The 27,162-nt window shown below is 38.0% G+C and overlaps 1 protein-coding gene across 16 annotated transcripts in view; it reads left to right on the forward strand.

The window, feature by feature from the left end:
- The window catches only part of PPFIA2 (PTPRF interacting protein alpha 2), a 421,613-nt gene that overhangs the window by 306,452 nt on the left and 87,999 nt on the right, over positions 1-27,162 (forward strand). For all 16 annotated transcript variants that reach the window (XM_084878850.1, XM_084878843.1, XM_084878856.1 and 13 more), the window contains 3 exons: positions 13,452-13,673; positions 21,191-21,337; positions 22,346-22,480. In XM_084878850.1, the coding sequence (XP_084734976.1) occupies positions 13,452-13,673; positions 21,191-21,337; positions 22,346-22,480 (504 nt within the window). The remainder of the gene's footprint in view (positions 1-13,451; positions 13,674-21,190; positions 21,338-22,345; positions 22,481-27,162) is intronic.

The raw sequence follows: 27,162 nt of genomic DNA on the forward strand, positions 1-27,162 counted from the left end.
TTCACCCTGATACATTGCTGGTGCTCACCTACACTAATAAAAGGATAATATGCAAATTAGACCAGGAGACCTTCTGGATGTCCTTCCGGACAAAGCCATGGTGGCAGGGGCAAGGCAGAGATGGCGGTTGGGGCGCTAAGGCTACCCGGGAAGGCAGGGAAAGAAGGGTGACTGGAGATTTGACCTTTATAATATATGGATGTTATTAAGGCAGGCAGCTTGCAGATAACCAGTCACAAGGCAGTGAGGCATATAACCAAAACTAAAGATGTTGCTAAGGCAGAATTATTTGAAAGAACCAATTAGAAGCTAGCAAAGTATATATCTATGCCTAGACAAAGAAGCTTAACAGGCAGTCCACTTTGGGCCTGCTCCCTGCTTGCTACAAGGAGTCATTCTACTCTCAATAAACTTTGCTTCTGCTTACCATCTATGCCCATGAACTCTTCAATTTTGTGATACAATGAAGTCAAACAGAAATTTTGGCATCAGGAAGATGAATTATTAAGTTCTACTCTTTGGCTCCACCTTTTTCTTATGTTTCTCTCATACACTGATGTTTCTCTCTCTCCTTAGTTATCACAAATTTGGACATAACTGACTGGAAATTGGCTCTCACCTTCTTTCCTAAACCAGTTCTCAATTGCTGCCTAGTGATCAGAAACTGGCTTTTCCAGTTCAATGTGTAGTTAGTTGTGAGCTGCATAAAGGTCACTATCAATGTTTTCGCATGCTGTGTCCATAAAAGCTGTTTAAGTTTGTTCTCATTAGTTTCCCAATAGTGCAGCACTGCATTGTATGTACTAATGCACACCTAGGGAGAGGGGCACAATTTAGGAAAGGCGGTCCCCTTCCCCTGAGAGCAATTCCTGGGGACATTCTCAGCCCGATCCCTCAGCTGGTAACAATCTCACCAGAGAGGAGAATAAAGATGTTGAAGAAGGATCTGACAACCCACTACAGTGTCCTTATGTAGTAAGGACAATGTTCTTATGTAGTTGTTGTAATATCTCTTATTACAACGTTCTAATATCTCTTATCATTTCATTAGATAATTAGAGGTTCAGTATCTGCAAAACTAAAGTTCAAAGTATTAGGTTTGTAGATCTGACTGACATCTTAAAATACTATTAAAGTATTTTCAAAGTATTAGATTTGTAGATCTAACTGACATCTTAAAATACTATCTTAAGTCTGACTCCATCTTTTTTTTTTTTTTTGCCCATTTTTCTCACTGTTTTTTTTTTAATACATTTTTAGTAATTTCAGAGAGGAAGGGAGAGGGACAGATAGAAACACCCATGGTGAGAGAGAATCATTGATTGGCTGCCTCCTGCATGCTCCCTAATGAGAGTTGAGTCTGCAACCGGGGTATGTGCCCCTGACCACATCAAACTTGGGAACCTTCAGTCTGCAGGCTGATGCTCTATCCACTGAGCAAAACTGGCTAGGGCTTTCTCACTATTTTTATGTTGCTTTCTGTTTTTGCTCTTCCCCTTTTCTCCTGTAGTCAGTTGCTCTTTTTTTTTTTTTTTTTTTTTTTTATGAGAGAGAGAGAGAGAGAGAGAGAGAGAGAGAGAGAGAGAGAGAGAGAGAAGAGAAAGAGAGAGAGGATAGAATTACAAATTTAGAATTACAGATTTGTTGTTCTACTTATTTATGCACTTGTTGGTTGTTTCATGTTTGTGCCTTGACCAGGGATAGAACCCACAGTCTTGTTGTATCAGGATGACACTCTAATCAACTGAGCTACGCAGCCAGGGACATAACTTTATTTTTAATTAAACTTTTTATTTTGAGATCATGTAGATTCACATGTGGTTCAAAGAAATAATGTATAGACATTCAGTGCACTCTTTGCTCATTCCTGAATGATTTCATGAACTGTGCAAAATTGCAAAATAAAAATCACAGGGCTAAGGAGTAAAAGGGATTTGCAGCACACATTAAAAACCTTACCAGTGACATAAAAAAGAGATATAAAACTAATAAAAATGGTAGCAATTTTGCATATGTCACATGGTCAAGAATAGCATAAACACTATGATAAATAGGACTCTTTACCTTGAAAAAGACCTGAAGTTTGCTGATGGAATTGTTGACAAAAAAGTTATAGCTGTGAGTTATGTGTGATGGAAGGAGGGGTATCCGAAATCAGACAGAAATTTATAACACAGATGCAGATGGTTTGTCTCTCAACACACAGTGAACTGAGGTCAGTGCTAGATGTTTGGGAAAGGTGCAGGTTTGTATTTTGTGTGTTTCTACATTGATTGGTTTGGGTAGATGCAGTTTTCTATATTTAGCCAGTGATTCTCAGAGATGAAACAATGTGTAAGAGGACACAAAATTTACCTATGTTCAGATTATTTCTTAATATCTATTGTGTTGGAACAAACTTATATTTTCCAAACAAGCATTATAGTGGAATTGATTGTACTTTTTTGTTGTTTCTCATTTTGTTAGTTCAATTTGGTTGGGCTCTTTTTCTCTTAGCACCATTTCTGTCTAATTGTTGTACTGTCTTTACCACAAAACTTTTTCAATGTGGCTAGGCTGTAGGCATGCTTTTGAAGACATGGGTCACACTAGCAGCCACTTCAGAAAGGGGAAAAGTCAATTTCAAAGTACTTAATTCTTTTCAGTCTTCTTTCCATAGATTTTTTTTTAAAATTTATTTATTTATTTTTTACATATTTTCTTGATTTTTTTTTATTGCCCCCCTCCCTCCCACACATCCCCTCCCTCCCCATAGTTTTATGTCCATTGGTTGTACTTATATGCATTTATACAAGTCCTTCGGTTGATCTATTATCTCCCCCTGATATCCCTACCCTCCCCACTGTAATTTGACAGTCTGCCTGTTGCTTTACTTTCTCTATATCTGTCTCTTGGTTCATCAGTTTATAAAGATCTTTATCATCCACCGATGTGTGAGGTCATGTGGTGTTTCTCTTTCGTTGATTGGCTTATTTCACTCAGCATGATGCTCTCCAATTCCATCCAGGTTGCTGCAAATGATGAGAATTCCTTCTTCTTTATGGCAGCATAGTATTCCATTGTGTAGATGTACCATAGTTTTTGGATCCAATCATCTGCTGACGGGCACCTAGGCTGTTTCCAAATTCTGGCTATTGTAGATTGTGCTGCTATGAACATAGGGGTGCATATATCCTTTCTGATTGGTGTTTCTAGTTTCTTGGGATATATTCCTAGAAGTGGGATTACTGGGTCAAATGGGAGTTCCATTTTCAGTTTTTTGAGGAAACTCCACACTGTTCTCCACAGTGGTTGCACCAGTCTGCATTCCCACCAGCAGTGCACGAGGGTTCCTTTTTCTCCGCAACCTCGCCAACACTTGTCGTTTGTTGATTTGTTGATGTTGGCCATTCTGACAGGTGTGAGATGGTACCGCATTGTTGTTTTGATTTGCACCTCTCGGATAATTAGTGACTTTGAGCATGTTTTCATGTGCCTTTTGGCCTTCCTTCTGTCTTCTTTTGAAAATATTCTGTTTAGGTCCATTGCCCATTTTTTAATTGAATCATTCATCTTCCTTTTATTTAGTTGTATAAGCTGTCTGTAAATGTTGGAGATTAAACCTTTATCAGTGGTAATATTTGCAAATATGATCTCCCACACCGTGGGCTTTCTTGTTGTTTTATTGATGGTTTCTTTTGCTGTAAAAAAGCTTTTTATTTTGAAGTAGTCCCATTTGTTTATTTTCTCTTTAGCTTCCATTGCCCTAGGGGCAGTATCAGTGAAGAAGTTATTTTGGCATACGTCTGAGATTTTGCTACCTGTGGATGCTTCTAGTATTTTTATGGTTTCCCGTCTGATGTTTAAGTCCTGTATCCATTTTGAGTTTATCCTTGTGAATGGTGTAACTTGGTGATCTAGTTTCATTCTTTTGCATGTGTCTGTCCAATTTTCCCAACACCATTTATTGAAGAGACTGTCTTGACTCCATTGTATATTCGTGCCTCCTTTGTCAAATATTAATTGAGCATAGTGATTTGGGTTGATATCTGGGTTCTCAATTCTATTCCATTGATCTATTTGTCTGTTCTTGTGCCAGTACCAGGCTGTTTTGAGAACAGTGGCTTTGTAGTATAGTTTGAAGTCTGGTATTGAGATCCCTCCTACTTTACTCTTCTTTCTCAGAATTGCTGTGGCTATTCGGGGTCTTTTATTGTTCCAAATGAACTTTTGGAGAGTTCTTTCTAGGTCAGTGAAATATGTCGTTGGTATTTTAATGGGGAGTGCATTGAACCTATAGATTGCTTTAGGAAGTATGGACATTTTGATGATGTTGATTCTACCAATCCATGAACATGGTATGTTCTTCCATCTCCTTACATCTTCCCCTATCTCTTTTTTCAGTGTCGTGTAGTTTTCCGCAAATAGGTCCTTTATTTCTTTAGTTAAATTTATTCCTAGGTATCTTAATTTTTTTGGTGCGATGGTGAATGGAATTGCTTTTTTAGCCTCTGTTTCTGTAGTTTCACTGTTGGTGTATAGAAATGCCATGGATTTCTTGGCATTAATTTTATATCCTGCTATGTTGCCAAATTCATTTATTAAGTCAATTAGTTTTTTAATGGAGTCTTTTGGGTTTTTTATGTACAATATCATGTCATCTGCAAATAAGGATAACTTTACTTCTTCTTTTCCAATTTGGATGCCTTTTATTTCCTCCTCTTGTATAATTGCAATGGCTAGTACTTCCAGAACTATGTCAAACAGGAGTGGCGAGAGTGGGCATCCCTGTCTTGTTCCTGTTCTTAGAGGGAATGGTTTTAGTTTTTGCCCATTGAGTATAATGTTGGCTGTGGGTTTATCATATATAGCTTTTATTATGTTGAGGTATGATCCTTGTACTCCCACCTTTTTAAGAGTTTTTAACAGGAAAGGGTGTTGGATTTTGTCAAATGCTTTTTCTGCGTCAATTGATATGACTATATGATTTTTATCTTTCAATTTGTTTATGTGATGTATCACGTTTATTGATTTGCGGATATTGTACCATCCTTGCATTCCTGGAATAAATCCTACTTGGTCATAGTGTATGATCTTTGTGATGTTCTTCTGGAGTCGATTTGCTAGAATTTTGTTGAGGATTTTGGCATCTATGTTCATGAGGGATATTGGCCTGTAATTCTCTTTCATTGAGTTGTCTTTATCTGGTTTTGGTATTAGGGTGATGCTGGCTTCATAGAAGGAGTTCGGAAGTGTTCCTTCCTCTTGGATTTTTTGGAATAGTCTGAGGAGGATAGGTTTTAGTTCTTCCTTGAATGTTTGGTAAAACTCTCCTGTGAAGCCATCTGGCCCTGGGCTTTTGTTTGCTGGAAGCTTTTTGATGACGGTTTCAATTTCTTCCCACGTCACTGGTCTATTGAGATTTTTAGATTCTTCCTGATTGAGTTTTGGCAGTTTGTATTTTTCTAGGAATATGTCCATTTCCTCCAGGTTGTTTAGTTTGTTGGAATAGAGTTGTTCGTAGTATTTTGTAACAATCTGTTGTATTTCGGTGGGGTCTGTTGTTATTTCACCTCTTTCATTTCTGATTTTGTTTATTTGGGTCCTCTCTCTTTGTTTCTTGGTTAGCCTGGCTAGAGGTCCATCAATCTTGTTTATCCTTTCGAAGAACCAGCTCTTGTTTTTGTTGATCTTATGTATTGTTTCTTTGGTCTCTATGTCATTTATCTGTGCTCTGATTTTTGTTATTTCCTTCCTTCTGCTTACACTGGGCTTTTCTTGTTGCTCTTTTTCTAACTCTTTGAGTTGTAGACTTAGTTCATCTGTTACCATTTTTTCTAGTTTTTTGCAATAGGCTTGTAAGGATATGAACTTCCCTCTCAAAACTGCTTTTGCTGTGTCCCATAGATTTTGGATTGTTGTGTTTTCATTGTCATTTGTTGCCAGGATGTTTTTAATTTCTTCCTTGATTTCTCTGGTAACCCAGTCCTTGTTTAATAGCATGTTGTTTAGTCTCCATGTATTTGATTTCTTTGGATTATTTTTATTGTAATTAATTTCCAGTTTTATGCCACTATGATCTGAGAAGATGCTTGATATGATTTCTATCTTCTTGAATTTGAAGAGACTTTGCCTATGTCCCAAAATGTGGTCTATCTTTGAGAATGTCCCATGTGCACTTGAGAAGAATGTATATTCTGTGGCTTTGGGGTGGAATGTTCTAAAGATGTCAATTAATTCCATCTGGTCTAGTGAGTCGTTTAGGATTGATATTTCTTTGCTGATTTTTTGTTTAGATGATTTGTCGAAGGGTGACAGTGGGGTATTAAAATCTCCTACTATGATTGTATTGCTATTAATCTCTCCCTTAATGTCCTCCAGCAGTTTTTTTATGTATTTGGGTGCTCCTGTATTGGGTGCATATATATTTACCAGGGTTATTTCTTCTTGTTGGATTGTACCCTTTAGTATTATGAAGTGGCCTTCATTATCTCTTGTTATGTCCTTCACTCTGAGATCTAATTTGTCAGACATAAGTATTGCTACCCCAGCTTTTCTTTCCTTTCCATTTGCCTGGAAAACTTTTTTCCATCCCTTCACCCTCAGTCTGTGTGCATCTTTTTTTCTGAGGTGAGTTTCTTGTAGGCAACAGATGTAAGGGTCTTGTTTTCTTATCCAATCTGACACCCTATGTCTTTTGATTGGAGCATTTAATCCATTTACATTTAAGGTTATTATTGATAGGTACTCATTTGATGGCATTTTTATTCTATACCCATGTTCCTTCTTCAATTCCTATTTCTTTATTTTTACAGTAGACCCTTTAGCATTTCTTGCATTGCTGGTTTGGTGGAGATAAATTCCTTCAGTCTTTTTTTGTCTGTGAAGCTCCTGATTTCCCCTTCAATTTTGATTGATAGTCTTGCTGGGTACAGTATTCTCAGATTCAAACCCTTCCTTTGCATGACTTTGTATATTTCATTCCATTCTCTTCTGGCCTGATATGTTTCTGTTGAGAAATCAGTTGCTAGTCTGATGGGGGTTCCTTTGTAAGTAACTTTCTGTCTCTCTCTGGCTGCTTTTAAGATTCTTACTTTGTCGTTGTTGTTTGCCACTTTAATTATAATGTGCCTTGGCGTCTGTCTTCTGGGATTCATTTTGCTTGGGACTCTGCGAGCATCTTGGATTTGTGTGGGTTTTTTCTTCTCTATCTCAGGAAAGTTTTCTGTCATTATTTCTTGAAATACTTTTTCCACGTCTACCTCAGTTTCCTTTCCTTCTGGAACCCCTATTATTGGAATATTATTTTGTTTTGTAATGTCCCAAAGCTCCCGTAGGCTCTCCTCCTGCTTTTTAATCTTTTTTTCTAGAAGCTGCTCTAATTGGGTATTTTTTTCCATCTTGTCTTCTAGCTCACTGATGCGGTCCTCCGCTTCATCTAGTCTACTCTTGATGCTTTCTATTGAGTTCTTCATGGTAGTGATGTCATTTTTCATTTCTTCTTGGTTCTTCCTCAATTCCTGATGGTTCTTCCTCATTTCTTCTTGGTTATTGTCAAATTTCTCTTCCATTCTTTTTAGCCAACCTATAATCATTATTCTGAACTCTTGCTCTGGTAGGCTGCTTGCCTCTGGCTCGTTTACTTCCTTTTCTGGTGATGCCTGCTTTTCTTTCATTTGTGGGGTGTTTCTTTGTCTTCCTATGGTATCTCTTTTCAGGATGTCTGGTTATGTGGTGTTCTTTCTCTTGCATTAATTTATAGGTGCAAAATACAACACTACCAGGTACAACACGAGAGGCACTTAACAGGAATGTATTTACAATATTAATAACCTCTAATAAAGGTAACCCCTAGCGATAGGCAAATTAGGGTATAGGAGAGAAGGAAGGAAGGAAGGTAAAAATAAAATAAAGAAAAATTAAAAAAAAAAAGTCAAAGAAGAAATAAAGTAATGACAAAATGAAGTTAGAAAACAGGGAGAAAAAGAAGAGAGAGAGAGAGAGAGAGAGAGAGAGAGAGAGAGAGAGAGAGAGAGAGAGAGAGAGAGAGAGAGAGAGAGAAAAGAAGCAAACTAAAAAAAATGGGAAACAAACTATATATATGTGGAGAAAATTGCCATAGATCAACCACTGAGCCCAGCCAATGCCGGTAACAATACTTGGAGATTAATACAAACTACAATACAATATCCACTATTATTAAGTAAGGTTATGATATACAGAAGTCAAAGAAACAAACAAAAACAGAGGATTTTAAAAAAAATACAAAGCAACAATAACAACACAGGAATAAGCATAACAATTTCACTGAAAAGCACAAATATTTACAATAATCAACCTCCACTCAAACAATGAGAAAAGGATAGAAAGTAGAACCGTTTTTTTGTGTGTGGTTTTTTTTTTTTTTTTTTTTTTTTTTTTTTTTTTTTTTTTTTTTTTAACTAGTTAATATAGTGCAGAGAGTGATATTTATACACTTGTATCAGGGGTTGGAACTTAGGTCTATGAGTATAGTGAGAGCTTTAGCAGGGGGTATACAGAAAGAATAGAGGAAAAACTAAAGCCGGAAAGGGATAGGATAAACTGGAGACTAAAGTTTAGTAAGAGAGTGATGGGGTAAAGGTCGAATTGAGATAGGGTTGAATGATGCTATAGTAGAGATTAAAATAGAATGAAGGTTACTCCCAATGTAAAATAAAGACGAAGTAAAATGGTACTGGAGAGGAAAAGAAAAAAAAAAAAGCAAAATAGCAGTAGTAATAGTGATGATAGAGATTGAAAAATGTAATAATTGAAAAGGTAAAATCAAGTAAGGAAAAAAGAAAAAAAATCGTTTCTGAAGTAAAAGATGTAAAAAATGAAAATTAAATAAAAAATGTAAAAAATGAAAATAAAATAAAGAATAGTATAATTAGCATAAAATTGTCCAGTAGAGTTCAATCACTTCCTCTGTTATTGTATTTGGTATGCCTGGTTCTTGGATCAGAGAGTCTTGCAGTTCCCAGCATTTCACTGCACCTCAGTTTTGTAAGGTAGTCCTTAATTTTAGGTAGGCTATATCTTAGTTATTTGTGTCCATTTATTTTTGATTAATTAAAAGAAAAAGAAAAAGAAAAAAGAAAAAAAAAAAAAAAAAAAAAAAGGCAGTTTGTAGTTCAGCCCTTAGGTGTCAGTGTTACCAGTTTGACCTCCCAGACTTTGGTTGCTCTGGCCTTCTTTCTCTCTGGGGGCGGGCCCTCGCAGCTCTCCTGGGCTACAATATAGGCGGGGCCGCAGCGTTCCAGGCCGCACTGGGGGCGGGGCCTCGCGGCGCTCCGGGGCGCGGCGCTCAGGGCCGCACTGGGGGCGGGGCCTCGCGGGAGCAATGGGGCTATCGTAGCCTGAACTCGCAGGCTAGCCACGCAAACTCTGACCTTTCCGTGGGTGGTTGAAGAGCTTTCTTGAATCCACGCACTTGCTCCGATCGGGGCGCCACAGGTGCTCGATGGACTCCTCGGCTGTGGGTTTTCCAGGCCTCAGAGAAGCTGCTCCCTTCCTGGTAGGGTGGCGCCGCCTTTGCGCCGAGCCCGGAGCTCCGGGAGAAGTCGGGAGTGCTGGCCGCTTGGTCAGGAAAACCTGTCCAGTGGACACTTCCTTACCTTCCTAGAGTGATCCGTTGCCCCTTAGCTGCTAATCAACATTCCCTGAGCGACTCAGATGTTGCTTCTATCTGTTTTGGGACCGGGGTCAGAACAAGTCCATCTGTTCGGTCGCCATCTTCAAGCTCCGCCTCCAAGAGAGTCTGTAAATCTTCTTGATTGCAGATTGCAGGTTTGTTATAAGAAGATGTAACTCCGAAGCCGGACGAAAGAGATGCAAGTTGGGGGAAAGGGTGGGGAGTGTTCAAGTTCTCTCCAGGCTTGTCACTCTCCACCAACCTTCCAGTCTTCATCTACTGGGAAACTCAACAAACCCCGTTTTGTGTGTGCGCCTGCGAGGACGCCTCTTTCCATAGATTTTTGTGCACTTATAACTTTTATTTTGATAGCAATATAGAGATCAAGACTTGTTCCAGCTAAGTCACATTCACAGTGGGGAACAACATTCTTTAAAAGAAAATGTTGTATTAGTTCTTCATCCCAGTGTCACTGAATTGAAAATGAAACTTGCAGTTGCACACAGGATCTTGAGTAAAAATAGAAAATATTACATGTTTTCTATGCCCTTACTTATTATTTAATAACTAGAGGCCCAGTGCATGAATCCATGCACACTGAAAGGAAATTAATTAGAATAAATATTTTAGAGGCTGGAGAGGGACCAAGGGGAGGGTTCCAGGGCATGTCCAGCTCACCTCACCCAGTCCCAATTGGCTGGACCCCAGCAGTAAGCTAAACTACTAGTCGAAGTGCCTGCCCTCTGGTGGTCAGCACACATCACAGTGACTGGTATAGCAGTCAACCAAGTGGTCGACCAATTAGTTGGACACTTAGCACATTAGGCTTTTATATATATAGATAATATACTGTTACATAAATGTAATATTACTTATAATATACTAGAGGCCTAGTGAATGAAATTTGTGCACTCGGGGAGCACAAATTTGAGCACGGGGAGCAGGCCTAAGCCAGTAGTCAGACATCCTTAGCACTGCTGTGGAGGTGGGAGAGGCTCCCACCACTGCCGCTGAGCTCACCAGCCATGAGCCTAGCTCAGGGCTTCTGGCTGAGTGGCAGTCCCCCTGTGGGAGCACACTAACCATCAGAGGGCAGCTCCTGAATTGAATATCTGCCCCCGATAGTCAGTGTGTGGTCATACCATCTGGTCCTTCCACCAGTCCTTATGTGGATTTGCATATTAGCCTTTTAATATATAGGATCTTATATATAATCTATCTATCTATCTATCTATCTATCTATCTATCTATCTATCTATGTATCATCTATCTATCTTTCTATCTATCTATCATCTATCTAACTATAATAGAGGAATATGCATATTTACACAGGATGCCATTATATCATGACCGTTCACAGGGTGGGCGGGGCTGCGAGGCTGGGGGCAGCACTCCGGGTCTAAGCACAATTTTGTCCCACTCAGGCAGACTCCCCTGTGGCCCACAGCCAAATACCAACACTAATCTGGGGTTTACTAAACTTTACTGGAGCTACTCCCCATACCCTTACCCCCTGTCCACAGCAGGGTGCCCTGGCAGCAACCTGACAGGTGGGGCAGTCTGGGAGAACCCAGTGTGGGGGGGGGGAGGAGGCTGCAGGGAGCCATGGAGGGGCAAGGCTGCCAGAGCCAAGCTCCCCGGGGTCTGAGGAGAGCACCTGAAGGAAGAGGAAGCTTCAGTGAAGCAGCCAGATAGGAGCTGCAGCCTGGAGGTCCTCAGGCACACAAAAAGGTGGCTCCCAGGCAAGCACTGTGGCTTCAGTGAAGTGGCCAGCTAGGAGGCGGGTGGCCCAATGGGCACAGAGTAGCGCCGAGGTGGAGTGCACTACAGAGGGCTCGGGCTGGGGCAGGGGTCTGGTGGGCGGGGATCTTCCTCACCTGTGGAGAATGAGATTCTGCAGTAGCCCCAAGACGCGAGTTGGCTGGGGACTGACAGGTGCAAGATGCTGGGCTCACTGCTGGCAAGCGCAGCTGCAGTGGTACAAGCCTCTCCTGCCTCTGCAGCAGTGCTATTGAGTGGTGGCAGTGGCAGGCACAGCGGGGCAGGAATGAGAGGGAGGAGGAGGATGCCCAGCTCAGGCTTGGGCTCCTCCCAGGCCATCTGCACTACTTCAGGCACTAATATAGACCTCGGGGATGTAGGACTGCTGGTTTCAGCCAATCCCTGCAGGCCAGTGCCTCTACTCCCATATAATAAATAGGAAATATGCTAATTGACCATCAGGCCCTCACAAAGATGGTGGTGCCCACAGCCATAAGATGGCAGTGTCCAGTCCCCTCAGCCCCACTTGGGCAGCAGGCACACGGAAGGGCCAGGCCTACCTCCTGACAAATCTGGCCGCTCTATGTGCCTGCCTCTGGAGTCCCCTAGTCCCCTCAGCTCCCCAGCCACCCAGGGCTGGCCTGAGACGCAGGCAAGCCTTGATGTCAGCTGCCAAACTGCCCAGGGCCACCGAGGCTCAGGTTACCAGGGCTGGCTGAGGTTTGCACTGCTGGCAGTGGCAGCAGTAGAAGTGTGATGGAGGCATCACGTTCCCCTGATTGCCAGGTCACCTCCCGCCCCTGAGGGCTCCCAGACTGTGAGAGGGGATAGGCCTGACTGAGAGACCCCCCTCCAGTGCATGAATTTTCATGCACCAGGCCTCTAGTAAATATATAATACCTTTTAGTTCCAATGCCTCTGTTACCCTGTTTGAAAATCACTGATTTACCTTTGTATTCTAAATAGGGGCCTGGTGCATGGATTCGTGAACCTCTTGCAATCTGGGACTGCTTGGGGGATGTAGTAGTGCATGAAGCGGCAGGCAGCCAGGGAAGAGCCTGGGCCTGGGCTGGGCACTAATTCCACTCATGCTGGCCCCACTACACTTGCTGCTTGGGCACACAGGATGAGTGTCCATGGGAGAGCCTATTGCCTGCTGCAGCTGTGCTTGCCAGCTGGTGCCCATCAGTCAGCTGAATGGCACTCCTGCTGTGGGAGTGCACTGACCACCAAGGGGCAGCTCCTGCATTGAGTGTTTTCCCCCTAGTGGTCAGTGCACATCATAGCTACCATCCGGTTGTCTGGTCATCCAGTCACTTAAGCTTTTATATGTAGTCTAGAGATCCAGTGCACAAAATTTGTGTGCTGGGGATGGTGTCCCTCAGCCCAGCCTGCAACCTCTCCAATCTGGAATTGGGCCTAAACTGGCAGTTGAATATCCCTCTCACAATTCAGGACTGCTGGCTCCTAACCATTTACTTGCCTGGCTTCCTGATTGCCCCTAACCACTCTGCCTGCCAGCCTGATAGCCCCCTAATTGCTCTCCCGCCAGTCTGATTCACACCTAACCGCTCCCCCGCCAGCATGATTGACACCTAACTGCTCTCGTATAGCCCAATCACTCCCATCTGCCCTCCCTTGCAGGTCTGGTCTCCCCCAACTACCCTCTTCTGTTGGCCATCTTGTAATGACATGGGGGCAGCCATATTTTGGTGGCTATCTTGTGACAATGTGCAGGTGGCCATCTTGTGACAACATGGGGCGGCCATCTTGTGGTAGCCATCTTCTGATGATATGCGAGGGTCATCTTGTGACGACACAGTGGTAGCCATCTTGTGACAACATAGACATGAGGATCAATTCGCATATTACCTCTTTATTATATAGGTTGTCAATTAAGAGTTCTTGTTAGAGACTTAGTTTTTCTCCTAAATTAACTCTTTTAGAGTTCCTATTTCTCAGTATGAAAGCTGTATCCATTTCATTTCTTTAAGTTGATGAATTGTAAATAGAAGATGAAATAATCCTATGCACTATGTCTTTTCTTTTCCTGCAGCGTTTGTCCAATGGTTCTATAGACTCAACTGATGACACTAGTCAAATAGTGGAACTACAGGAATTGCTTGAAAAGCAAAACTATGAAATGGCCCAAATGAAAGAACGTTTAGCAGCACTTTCTTCCCGAGTGGGAGAGGTAGAACAAGAAGCAGAGACAGCAAGAAAGGATCTCATTAAAACGGAAGAAATGAACACTAAATATCAGAGGGACATCAGGGAGGTGAGTGATTAATAACACTTTCAGTCTTTACTTCCTGAATGCTATCTCTGAGGTGCTTTTTCCATAATATTCCCTGTGGTAATGCTCTTTTCATCTCAAAAGACCATAATCTGGGATGTATTGTGTTAGTTATGAAACTTGTTCAATAAGGCAAATATTGTTTACTTCAGCATTCCTTTAAATACATGTAGAAAGAAATTTTGATATCAAGTCTCAGATATAATAAAAACTTGTTTACAGTTTTTAAAGATTTTTTTAAAATTGTGGAGCTGTTCATTTTAAACTACCATTGATATAAATATATATATTGAGTTGTTAGGCTCTTAGATATGGGAACTACTCAAAGACATTTTAAAAGTTTCCCCTCTCGTTTTTGGATTTGTGTCTATGAATGTGAATATGTATGTTTGTATGTGCTAATTGTCCTTTTTCTATACATCCAGTTCTCACTAGACTTGACATCATATTATCTACTCTTTAAAAGAGAATACTGGAAAGTTACTACAAAAGACACAATGATATTATTTATTTGTAACATTTTCAAATCATCTTACTAGCTAAGGTGAAAAGTTTAGAAGTTTTTCACTTTCTCACTCTATTCAATCAAAAAGAAGATTATATTTGTGAAAATTTTATTTTGTGACTTACTGTTTCCATTTTTACATATTCATTTAAATAATATATTTTAGACATTTTCTATCTTTTGTATACAGAGTGGCCAGATTATTATGATCCTGAGTGCGTAATATTCTGGCTATTCAGTGTATATTCTATATAATAAATGGCTAAAATGCAAATTGTCCCCTCGATCATGAGTTCAACCAGCAGGCAGGCCAGCCAACTGCCATGTCCCCTCCCCTTGGCCAGGCTGGAAAGACCCCACCCATGCACGAATTCATGCGCTAGGTTTCACCGATCATAATAATCTGGCCACTCAGTATATATTTAACTATTTTTATTGAAGTTTAACCTTCTCTGTGTAGCAGGTTTTTTTCTTACCATTTTATCTTCAGTTTATTTTATTCATACTGTCCTATTCAAACTGTTCTTACTCACATTGTCCTTGACCTCCCTATTGCTGAATCTAGGGACCACTTCTCAGTTCTCTGAAGCACTTGATCCAGTTCTCACTCCCTGGAGCACTTTTTTCACTTGGCTAATAGCACACTGAACCTGCCTGATTTTCCTTCAGCCTGCTTCCTACTCCCATTTCAGCCACCTTTACTGGCTCAGCTTCCTGCCCAGTCATGGAGAGCTATCCTTTCTCAGTCTACCTTTACTCCCTGAGTAAGTGCATGCAGTCTCATGGATCAAAAAAAAACAGCTAATGACTTATGAATCTCAATTTATATCTCCAGCTTATCCTTTTCTCCTGATACCTGATGCCTGTGTCTAAATTTCCAATGGGTCTCTCAAAATTAGATTTCTCAATATTGTTTTCCTGCTATTCCCCTAGGAAGCCAGGCTTACTCGAAGTCCTACACATCTGAACCTGTGGCAACCCTATTACTGTTGCTCAGGCTAAAATCCTTGGAGTTGTCCTTGATACCTCTTCTGTTTACATTGCAATCAAAGGACTTGCAGTACCTATAAGCTATGTACTGTCTGACCCCTTAGAACTCACCTTCCAATTTTTCATTTTATCCCCATCTGTTCAGTGAAGGGGCCTCTTAAACAAGCCAGGCCTTTTCTTTCACATTTCCTTTCCCTCTTCCTTTCGCTAAAATGTTTTCTCCGTGAAGTGTTCCCTATCCATGCTACTTACACACACACACCCACCCCCTTCTCTCATTTTTAGTCTCACAGCATTATTGCACCTGAAATATTTTATATTTTACTGATTTACTTGTTTATCATATGCCTTTCAACTGGACATAAAAATTTATAAGGGATGTAATTTTTTGTCTTGTTTTGTTTTACTGCTCCATTTGAATCACTTACATAACTATTGAGCATATGATAGACACTCAAACACCTTTATGGAGATGATGAATATTTATAGATGTTTGATGTCCACATCAAAAGGCATGGATAAGACCAGAATAAATTCCTAAAACAATGTCTACTCTCTCAGAAAAAGATACGTGTCCCAAGAAGTGGTAGATTGCTCTACCACTGTACTAATAAAGATACTGAGAGCTCTATGCCCTTATATTAATGAACAGTCTATAGATATGTCTCTTATCTTAACTTCTCCTCACAACCCAAACTCAAAGAATTTATAAAGTAAATGAATTTAACCTCTTTTCTATATCACTGTTAAAGAATACTGAGATTTCTGGCCAATACACTACCAAGACAATTTCTTGAGGAAAATTCTGTTGTTTTTTTTATTTTCTTAGTCCTAGAGATTTAGCTGTTTTCCTTTCATTTAACACTCATCTATTTTATTCACGCTTATTTAATCCAGTGTCACAGGTAGACCCCAGCATCACCAGCTCCCCCTTTCTTACTGCTGATGTAAAAATAGTTCCTTGATTCTAAAAGTCTTTGAATGTAGGTGACAAAAAATATTTTCAATTATCTGGTGCCAGGTGTTCTTTTATTGAAAATGCCTTCTATTAACATGTAAGCTGTTCTGCCTTCAGATGAATTATTTTAAAATATAACTATTATTATCAGGTCTACAATTTTTATGTAGTTGTACTTTGGAAGAGTTTCATAAGAAAGGAATGTCTGCCCTATTTCACCTTTGAAGGGAAGTTGCAAACACTAATGCTTTCAGAGCCAGACAGGCAGTGTAACTGTATGAAGGGCCAGGTGCCGGATAGTAGAAGGTGACAGAGTTAATGAAACCTGGACAAGGAGCCTACACTCTTCTCGCATGCATCACGTGTGTGTGCGTGTAAGACACTGAAGGTCAAATAAAATATTTTCAGATTCATGTCACAGGCCATAGGCTTCTGGTTTGCTGCTATGAATTTCTTGAGGACCAACAGGAAAACTAATTTAGGTGCATTATATCTAAGCAATATAGAAGGTACTTGTTGCCGAAACCGGTTTGGCTCAGTGGTAGAGTGTCGGTCTGCGGACTGAAAGGTCTCGGGTTTGATTCCGGTCAGGGGCATGTAGGTTGGTTGCGGGCACATCCCCGTAGGGGGTGTGCAAGAGGCAGCTGGTCAATGTTTCTCTCTCATCGACGTTTCTAGCTCTTTATCTCTCTCCCTTACTCTCTGTAAAAAATCAATAAAATATATATTTTAGAAGGTACTTGTCATTACCCCACTTTTCTCAGGTGAATAATCTAAGGTTTTAGTGAGATGAAGTGACTTGTCCAAGGCCTATGCACTGACCTCCCCACTCCCTAAGGCCCCAGTACCAGGAGGACATAGGACAAGCCTGCCTTCAAAGCCTGTGGTTCTTACACTTTGATAAGCTTTCAAAATCAGTGAGATGCAGGCATTACTTTCTACTTCAGTGATAGAAACTGTCCTAAAAATTCAACCACAATATAACTATCCCTAAATGATCATTCTTTTGATCATTTTTCTCAATAAGCATGAAGATATACAAAGCACATACTTAAAAAGGAATCATTTACTCACACTCATAGCTCCAGACTTAGCTTTTATTTTCCTGAATAATAATGTATTCTTGAACTGTGATCACACAAAATCTACTAGATTGCAAATATTTTAGTAGAAAAAAAAGTTAAGGTGATTTATCTTGCTACCTCTGCTAGCACAATATGATTTACATCTATACTAATAAAAGGGTAATATGCAAATTGGTCAGGACATCCTCACAGTAATGACCGAACAGCAGGCTGTGTGGGGTGACAAGGCCGGCAGGGGGGGTTAATGGAGGACGACCAAACGGCTGACTAGCAGGCTATGTGGAGCGATCAGGCTGGCAGGAGGGCAGTGAGGGCAACCAAATGACTGAACATCAGGCTGTATGGGATGACAGGCTGGCAGGGGGCAGTTGGCAGCAATCAGACTGGCAGGGGAGGCAGTTAGGGGCAACCAAACAAATGAACAGCAAGCTGTGTGGGGTGACCAGGCCAGGAGGGGGGTTAGTGACGGATGACCAAATAACTGAACAGCAGGCTGTGTGGGGCGACCAGGCCAGCAGGAGTGCAATTGGGGGTGACTAGGCTGGCAGAGGGGGGGCAGTTAAAAGTGATCAGGACAATAGGCAGAGGCGGTTAGGGATGATCAGGGTCACAAGGGGGCAGTTAGGGGTGATCAGGCAGGCAGGCAGATGAGCAGTTAGAAACCAGCGATCCTGGATTGTGAGATGTTGCAGGCTGGGCGAGGGGACGCCCCTCCACCTCATGCACAAATTTTGTCCACCTGGCCACTAGTATTGAATAAACAATAAATAGTTATCAAATTAAGAAAAAATTATATAATAAGAAAAAATAACCATATAATGAAAACTGAAGTGTATTTTGCTTTGCATGTGAGAACAATCAAATATGTCTGAAACGAATTATTTTAGTATGCTTCATTATTGCTTTCAAATTGTTTTGTAATTTTTTATCAAGAAATAAGTCTATCTAAATTTATTTTGATTTGAAGTTTAGTTTTAGTTGTTTGACAAATTGATTGTGACCTACTAGAGTAGGGGGACTGGATCAAGTCTAGGCATAGCATATGATTGGAAAATACAGACTGCTTCATCCTTAGTGTTGGGAAAATGTTTTTAGGAGCAACTACTATTGGTTATCTTCAGGTGTTTGATCCAAAAGCACAATCTGAAAGTTCAGCTAAAACTTATTTTTCCTGCAATGTTTGAAAATATAACGGTCAAAACAAATCAAGAAATCTACTAATATGCAAAAGAGTAGGGAAGTTATCTGTTAAAGCATTAGTTTTCAAAAGTAAAAAACAGAAAAAAAAGTAAACATAAACAATCTCATGACAGAAGCTTAGCTCTGCACCTTTTCATCAGTAAGCTACTAATCAGGCATTGAATATATTAATAATATCACATTAGATATGTTGATATGCAAAGAGTTAGAATTTTTTGTGAAGTGTTTAAATAATTATATTTTATTTTGCAAATAAAATCAGCTTACATTTCCAACTTTCTATAAAAGCTCTTCAAAAGGTTGCTAAGTGATTGAATAAATTTTGTCTTTTCTATTATCTGAAATATGGAATTGTATTCTTCACTTTGCTAGATTTATGGAGTTATTTTTATTTGATATAATAAACTTCAGGTCAAGAGATAAATTTAATCTTTCTCCTTTTTTAGATAGTATTTTCAGAGATGAGGAAAAGCTTTCTTTTTTAGAAATTCCACCGAGTGACACACAGAGAAAAGATATTTCTTGAACTTGTAAATTCAAAATTTATTTTTGCCAACACAGCCTACAGTTAAAAATGGAATCTCCCACATGAATCACTGACCCAAAATGTAAAACCAAAGCCATATAAAATGATTCCTGCATTTAATGTATGGCACAACCATGTCAGTTAATTATAGGCATAATACCAGTTAATAATAAAAGTTATGGATTATTTATTGAGTGTGTTTTCTTCATGAGACACCATGCAAAATATTTCAACATCACAGCAAACATACTACAACAACATTATATAGTAAGTGCCAATATTTCACACACATGCCCCAAAAAAGGGAGGTTAAGCAACATTGCACTATTTACCTGATAACAAAGGTAATATGAATCAAAAACTAGAATTTACAGCAAGTATGTACTACTGTAGGATCCATGTTCTGAAGAAGCATACTTATGCCTTTTACTGAATTTATTGTCATTAAATTTAGTGCAAATTTTATATGTGCACAGTAGTTTCAGAATTTTCTCTTTGAGCTAAAACATTAGCAAGATATCTCAGAGTTCTGAATGAAAATGAAATTAACAGGATTCAATATTAACAATTGTATGTGCTCTGAAGGGATACCCTGCCATCATTGGACTAAAATTATATTAAAATAGTCAAAATTTAAACTAAAAGTTTTATAAATGGTAACTGTTGTTTGGGATGGCTAAAATCTAGGGTTGTGTACCTAATGTCAAAAAAATATAATCTAGATATGTTTTTGCCAACTTGATAGAATACTTGGATTTTATGCATTTGAATTTAATATTTACATAATTAAACAAGCAGTCTTTAATTGGGCTTTGAAGGTCAGCAGAACTGAGCTAGACAGAGAAGTCAACAAAAATGAATTCCAGGCGGAAACGAAATCACAGAGTTGCTTAATTTCCTGAGGCTGTGGTAACAATTACCATAAACTGGGTGACTTAAAACAACAGTAATTCATTCTCTCACAGTTTTAGAGAATGAATTACTGTTGTAATTAAGTTCAGTTTCGGTAGGGCCATATTACCTCTGAAGGCTCTATCTAGAGAAGAATCTTGATTTGCCACTTGTAGCCTCTGGTAGTTGCTGAGATTCCTTGGTGTTCTTAGCTGGTACAATCTCTGCCTCCTTCTGAATACTGCCCTTTTCTCTGTATGTCTCTGTGTCCCCAGATCTCCCTCTTCTCATTAGAACACAAGTCATTGGATTTAAGGCTGTATGACTTCATCTTAATTTGATTACTTCTGCAAAACCTTATTTACAAATAATGTCAAATTCACAGGTCCTTGTGGATGGATATGAATTTAGGAGGGCTTATAAGGAGAACATGATTCATTCCAATACACAGAGCCAGAGGAGTGTCAGGTCATAAAGCTATAATACTTCTTTTCTAAACTTTGTAGCTCAGATTTTACATTAAAGATGGAGCACAATATGACCAGATTGGCATTTAGAAATGTCTCTTGGTCAGTTGGGTGGAGAATCGGTAAGCAGGAAAAAGACCAATAGCAAGATGGTAGGTTAGGCCATTAAAGTGAGAATATTATGCTAAGTGGAATAAGCCAATCAGAAAAAGATAAATATCATATGATCTCACTTATATGTGGAATCTAATGAACAAAAAACCTAATGAACAGAATATATCCAGACACTGGAGCATGTAACACACTGACAAATCTCAGAGGGAAAGGGTGAGGGGAGGATGGTGGGATGTATATGCATATCCTATGGAGAGATAGTGAAGGTTTGGGGAGTGGGCTGGGCAGGAGTGGGGTAGAGGGAGTCAATGAGGTAGCAAAAAGGGAGACATCTGTAATACTTTCAACAAAGACACATTCAATTAATTAATGTGAGAGCTAGGGTGAAGAAATTTTCAAGAATGATCCTAAATTCCTAGGGAGATTGGTGTCATTCCATAGCCAAATAATACCAGAAGAGCTGATTTGTGGGTATGCAGGGTGACTAAGGACAACATGAGTTTCATGGTAGATATATATACACCATTGCATTCTCAGAGAAAGAAAGCTTTCGGTTAACCCAAGATGTAAGAAGAATTCAGACAGATAATTAGGGAAAACTCACATGAACTCTTACATTCCTCTTGTGAAATGAAATAAATTAATATTTACTTCAATAAAGCAAAGGTTTCCGGGGCTTAGTCTTTTATTTAAATAACAAAGACATTAAGTTAAGCTATCTGAGAATCTGATTTGAACCTTTTTTAAATTATTTTAATTGTAGGCCATGGCACAGAAGGAAGATATGGAAGAAAGGATCACAACCCTGGAGAAGCGTTACCTCAGTGCTCAGAGAGAATCTACCTCCATACACGATATGAATGATAAACTAGAAAACGAGTTAGCAAATAAAGAGGCCATCCTCCGGCAGGTTCAGTATCTCTGTGTTGTTGTTCTGGTCCACCTGTGTGCCCCCACCATTCTCACAAAATGTTGAGTAAATTAAGTAGGCAACAGGTATTTCTTCACAATCAATCATCCTCTAAAATTTAGAATGGTGGGAACCAAACATGTGGTTTTCAGTAGGTAATTTAGAAACTGTTCTTAATAATAATAAAAATAATGACTAAAATTTTCTTTGGATCTAAACATGAACCAGAAACTGTGCTAAGTAGTTGACATGTATTACCTCACTTAAATCTAACCACCACCTGTGATGCGAGCACAGTTATTATTCTGCCGACAGTATGGCTCAGGGACATGAACATTTTCTCAAGGTCACACAGCTGGTACTTGCCAGAGTCTGGGATGGAAACTAAAGTCTACTCCACTCCAGAGCAGGAGTGGGCAAGCTCTATCCTCTGTGACAAAACCATAGCTTTGTTTTATAAATAAAGTTTTATTGAAACACAGTCATACCCATTATTTAATCATTGTCTATGGCTGCTTTTGTGTTACTACAGTAGAATCAAAAAGTTTGAACAGAAACTTTATGATACAAAAAGCCTAAAATAATTACTACCTGTCCCTTCAACAGAAAAAAATCTTTGCCAATCCCATCTTTTGAGCCAAACCGTTATAGTACATTACTTCTCCCTCTCCAGCTAATTATCTGATTTCCAATATTATGCTAATATGGTACCTCAGACGTGTAAGTACTGATTTGTATTACATTTTTCCAAGTATTATTCACTGTTAACTTCTTTTCTTTTTGCCGCCATTGGTAAGGGCTTTTCTAAATGCTTTAATGCGCTAAATTTTATTAAGGAATGTGGTTGAGTAATATATTACAAACACGCGGGCAATGATCTTTTTGCACGGTAAATGTGGCAGCTGATTTTAAGTCTGGGATAATGGCTGAAGTCCAAACCCCCCAGAGAATGGGGTCTGCTATACTAACGGTGACCCTTTAAGTGTCTCTCTCCCTCCCCTGTTTCAGATGGAAGAGAAGAACAGACAGTTACAAGAACGGCTTGAGCTCGCTGAGCAGAAGCTGCAGCAGACCATGAGAAAAGCTGAGACCTTGCCTGAAGTCGAGGCTGAGCTGGCTCAGAGAATTGCAGCCCTGACAAAGGTACTGCAATATAACACTCGGTCAGCTTAGGTGTGCTCCTAGAAATGACTAGTGATCGAAATGGAATCGGTAAAGATTTTTTTCAGTCTTTATTAAAATTAAGTTCATCTAATATTTATTACATTGGTTTCATATTTAGGTGAATGTTTTATACTATGTATATCTTATTTATACTGACATGTATGATTAATATATGACTGTGATGATTCCCTTGCCTACTTAAACATTAACAAAAATAAAATTTCATGTCCTTATAGTAATTTCCCATGGCAATATTTGCACATCAGAATAATCACAATATAAATACATAATGAAGATAGTTAACATGTATATACATGATGTTTAATATGTGTATACATATTTTAATATGCTGAACATAAATTGGTACAATAAATATAGGAAATATCTAAGCAGTTGATTCATTTCTGATTATAGTAAGAAAAAAATGTTTAGGAGTTGGAAGTTAGATTTATAGCAGTCTAAGGTCTCCAGCCATTAAATAGTGAGAAAGTGGTTTTAGTGGATACAATATCTTCTGAACCAATTAAAATCCATAGTATTATATCTCATATTTGCATGAAATGATATAGTTCTTTGCTTTTTTTGACTGACTTATTTCACTTAGCATAATATTCTCAAGTTCCATTCATATTGTTGCAAATGGCAGTATTTTATCCTTTCATATAGCTGAATAGTATCCCATTGTGTATATGTACCACATCTTCTTTATCTAGTGAATAATGCTTCAATGAACATAGGGGTGCATATATATATTTGCGAATACATATTTTCAAGTTTTTCAGGTATATCCCCAGGAAAGGGGATCCTGGGTTGTATGGTAGCTCTATACTTAATTTTTTGAGGAATTGCCATCCTACTTTTCATAGTAATTGTACCAGTCTAAATTCACATGAGGGTTCCCTTTTTTCCTACAACCTCTCCAACACTTGTTATTGCTTGTCTTATTGATAATGTCCACTTTAACAGGTGTGAGGTGGTATCTCACTGTAATCGTGATTTGCCAAAGGGAAGGTAATGGGAGAAGAAGGGGTTATGGTGACAAGAGATTTGACTTTGAGTGATGGACACATGGTGCAAAATCTAGATCCTGTAACATAGAAACTCATACCTGGGACCTATATGATCATGTGGACCAATGTCACCCCAATAAATTTAATTTAAAAAATAAAAATAAAAGACAAATATTAAAAAATAAAATAAAATCCATAGTATTCTGAAGAATGTTCATATTATCGGCTGTGTAATAGCCATTAGATTCTGCAATTATCTGTATATTTTAGAATTCTGCAACCATTGTAACCTTTAAAAAACTATTACCTTTCACTGTCAAACGAAATGCCATTGCTTCAAAGTACATATGCATATCACTAAAATAAAAGTCCGTATTTTTTACTAAAAGCATGCTTGACTTTTAACACCAATTGAAAATATATGCATATTTTAGAGGTTTTCACAATCATTACTGTGTGCTAAGTTGTTTCCTTCACTGCAAGGAAATGGGTAAACTAGAAATTACAAATTCTGTCAGGGATTATTCAAAGCTCTCGATGTTGCAATATAAGAGTAGGCACACATATTTGATTTCCTGCAAAAGTAAATAATTAAAGAGGAACAGTAAACTGATACCTATTAATTAAAATAGGGAAGTCAATAGGGTAGAAAAAGGCAAACATTTGGCAATGTATTGCAGAGTTAGAAAATATTGGAATCGTTAGTTATCTATAAAGTATTGGAGGAACTAGCTGAATTAAACATTAGGTGTTTAGGGTAATGTTCCAATCCGATCCTTCCATAGTCACATAGCATTGCCATAAATTCCTCTGGCAATTCCAGAAGTGTGTGATTTCTAATATAAAGATAAGTTTATCATTTAATTTAAATATTCTTTCTAAATTATGTCAAAATATGCAAATATATTAGTAGCATTCTATTTTTTGTGAAGATATTTTCAATTACTGTATTATGGACTGAGACATGTACAATTAGTCTTTTTATCTGAGGAACCCAAAAAGCTTTTATAAAGAGTTATTTTATTGAATTGAATTATGTTAGTGGCAACTAAGTGGCTAGATAATAATTAAAAAAAAAACTTTTGTAAAACTTTAGTGTAAAATAATCATCAATATTTACTGCATAAAATACAAGAAAGTTTGGAATCTTTTCTAATCAAACACAATTTAAAATTCATCATAAAATTGACCCAAATTTACCTCTGATAGACTGAAAATAAAACATAATTTAAAAGGCAATACTTTACATATGAAACTTTAAATTGAATATTCATGAGAATTCTTAATTTAGAATAGTTTTTAACTTGAACTATATATCTCACTTTTTTGCCTTTCTTTTTATTCTCTTGGGCTCTTATTTTGATTCATATATTCACTTGTGTACCCAAATAATGTTCTCAGTTTACTCCTATCTGGACCTTTTTGATTTCTTCTTTTTACAGTAAAATGTTATTCTTCTTAAAAAGTGTTTAAAATGTATAATTTACTCTGCTGCTCCTTCTTACTGATTTCTCTTCTGGCTGACTCTATATCAATATTTCAGATATACCATTTTCAGATGATTGCTGCATTTAATTCATCATACATGCTTCTTTAGTGCTGAGATTTTTTACCATCAAAACACTCCCTCGGTAACGTTTTTATAATATTTGAAAATCATTCTTTCATATGTTCCCCCAAGTTTTATGGCCACAACAAAAAAGTGTCACTGCTGATACTTTTTCTTGTCCTCTGTTCTCAAGGCCATTAGGGGATATCTCTAGACTTTGCTTTATTTATTTATTGATTTTTGAATGGCAATTTGTTTTTATTATCTCGCTATTATTGATCATCATAGTCTTTTTCTAGTTCTTAATATTTTTGACTATTGACAAAAATAAAATATTTTTGACTATTTTAAACCTAGGCTCCTCACTCCTATATTTTGAATGGTATTCTTAACAACCCACAGACATTTTATTTGGCCTATATATTTTTCTACTTTTATTATTAACTGCCTATTTCTTTCCCCTTCTCTTTGGTTCTCCTTTCTATAACTGTCAGTTCTTCATTTCCAAATTTATCCACACTCTTCCCAAAACTACTTCTGCCTATGTGATTTTCCCCCCTGAATCTTTAGCTGATTTGGAATTGTCCTGTGCCACATAAGAGTGAACACAAGATAAGTTCTATATCTCATCAAAGAATGTAAAAAATATCAGATTGTTCTTGTTTGATGCTGGTGTTTAAAGTAATTGCTTAAGCTGCAGTCTTTATAAGGAGAAGGTGAACATAAATCAATAGCGGTTGAAGTTGATCCCAGTGTTTGTTCAGAAATGATGTCCAAATCTATTCTTTGGTTGATAAGGGTATCTTTCTCTCTCTCTCTCTCTCTCTCTCTCTCTCTCTCTCTCTCTGTGTGTGTGTGTGTGTGTGTGTGTGTGTGTGTGTGTGAGGGGAGAGGTAAACCTCATTTAAGGTTTTTAGAATATCAGAAGTAGAACTATGGATAAAACTTAAAATTTGGCTTTTGTGAGTATAAACACAATTAACTAATAAATACTTTGGTCTCCCAATCTTGTTATTTATTATGTTTATTTCTTTAATTATAATGCATATTTCTTCAGTAAGTACATAATTCATCTTAATTCCACAAAGTATTTTATTCATTTTAGTGCAAGTAAAAAGATCAGCAATGACATAGATATTTAAACGTGATAGAATTCTCATTCATCTCTGAAGTGAATTTTTACAGTATTTTGATGTATTTTCCTTAGTTAAGATAGAAATAGGTAAAACCTTTAAGTACCTTGAAAGGCCTACTAGACTTGTATTTTTGAAGATACAGTTTTGGAAATTGAAATGTTTATGTCTTGACTATTTTGAATCAGTGGTATGATTAATTTTCATACCTCTATCTGTTAAATTATATTTTTTTAAATTACAAATACTTTTATGAATTTAGATTATATAATTTCAATAACATTTTGACTCACTAAATGTATTCTTGATTTAATTCTAAGTGGTAAATGCTGTTATAAAACCATTTATGACATTTGGAGACTATGATAGCTTTCTGTTTTGCTTCTGCTTAGAATTCGAAGGAAAAAATATGGTTATTGTTATTTCTTTATTATTTCTCATATTTATAAAATAAGAGTATCACAAAGAAAATTAAAAACTGTAAATGTTGAACTATAACTTGTGTATGCACTCCAGTTAAATGTTAAATGTTATTTGATAGATTAAATTGGAATTTGTTATACACAATAGTACATATGCATGTGAACCAATACATGAATAGGTGACTATTTCTTTTCAGGTACTGAATGATATACTTACATATAGCCCTAAATTTGCATACAGTAAGTTTCACTGTTTTAGAATAAATATATAAAATATAATAAAATATGGTCTATAGTTGAATTTTGTTGTCCTGACATAGAATACTCTTGAGGTTATAATTATTTAATTTGTAATTATCATGAACATGTTGATGTACCTTTACGTGTAACCTGTGTCTAACATACTAATACAACTCAGCTATCAGCAATGTCACATGTGTTAAACAGTCTGCATCTGTGGTAACCTGGCAATCACCTCTAAGACATGTAACTAACCTTGGCACTGGGGAAACTTCAGCTCGCAAAGGCAAGATGCTACTTATAATAT

The sequence above is a fragment of the Pipistrellus hanaki genome (genome assembly GCF_964339955.1).
Source record: "Pipistrellus hanaki genome assembly, chromosome: 3".
NCBI classification, from domain to species: domain Eukaryota; kingdom Metazoa; phylum Chordata; class Mammalia; order Chiroptera; family Vespertilionidae; genus Pipistrellus; species Pipistrellus hanaki.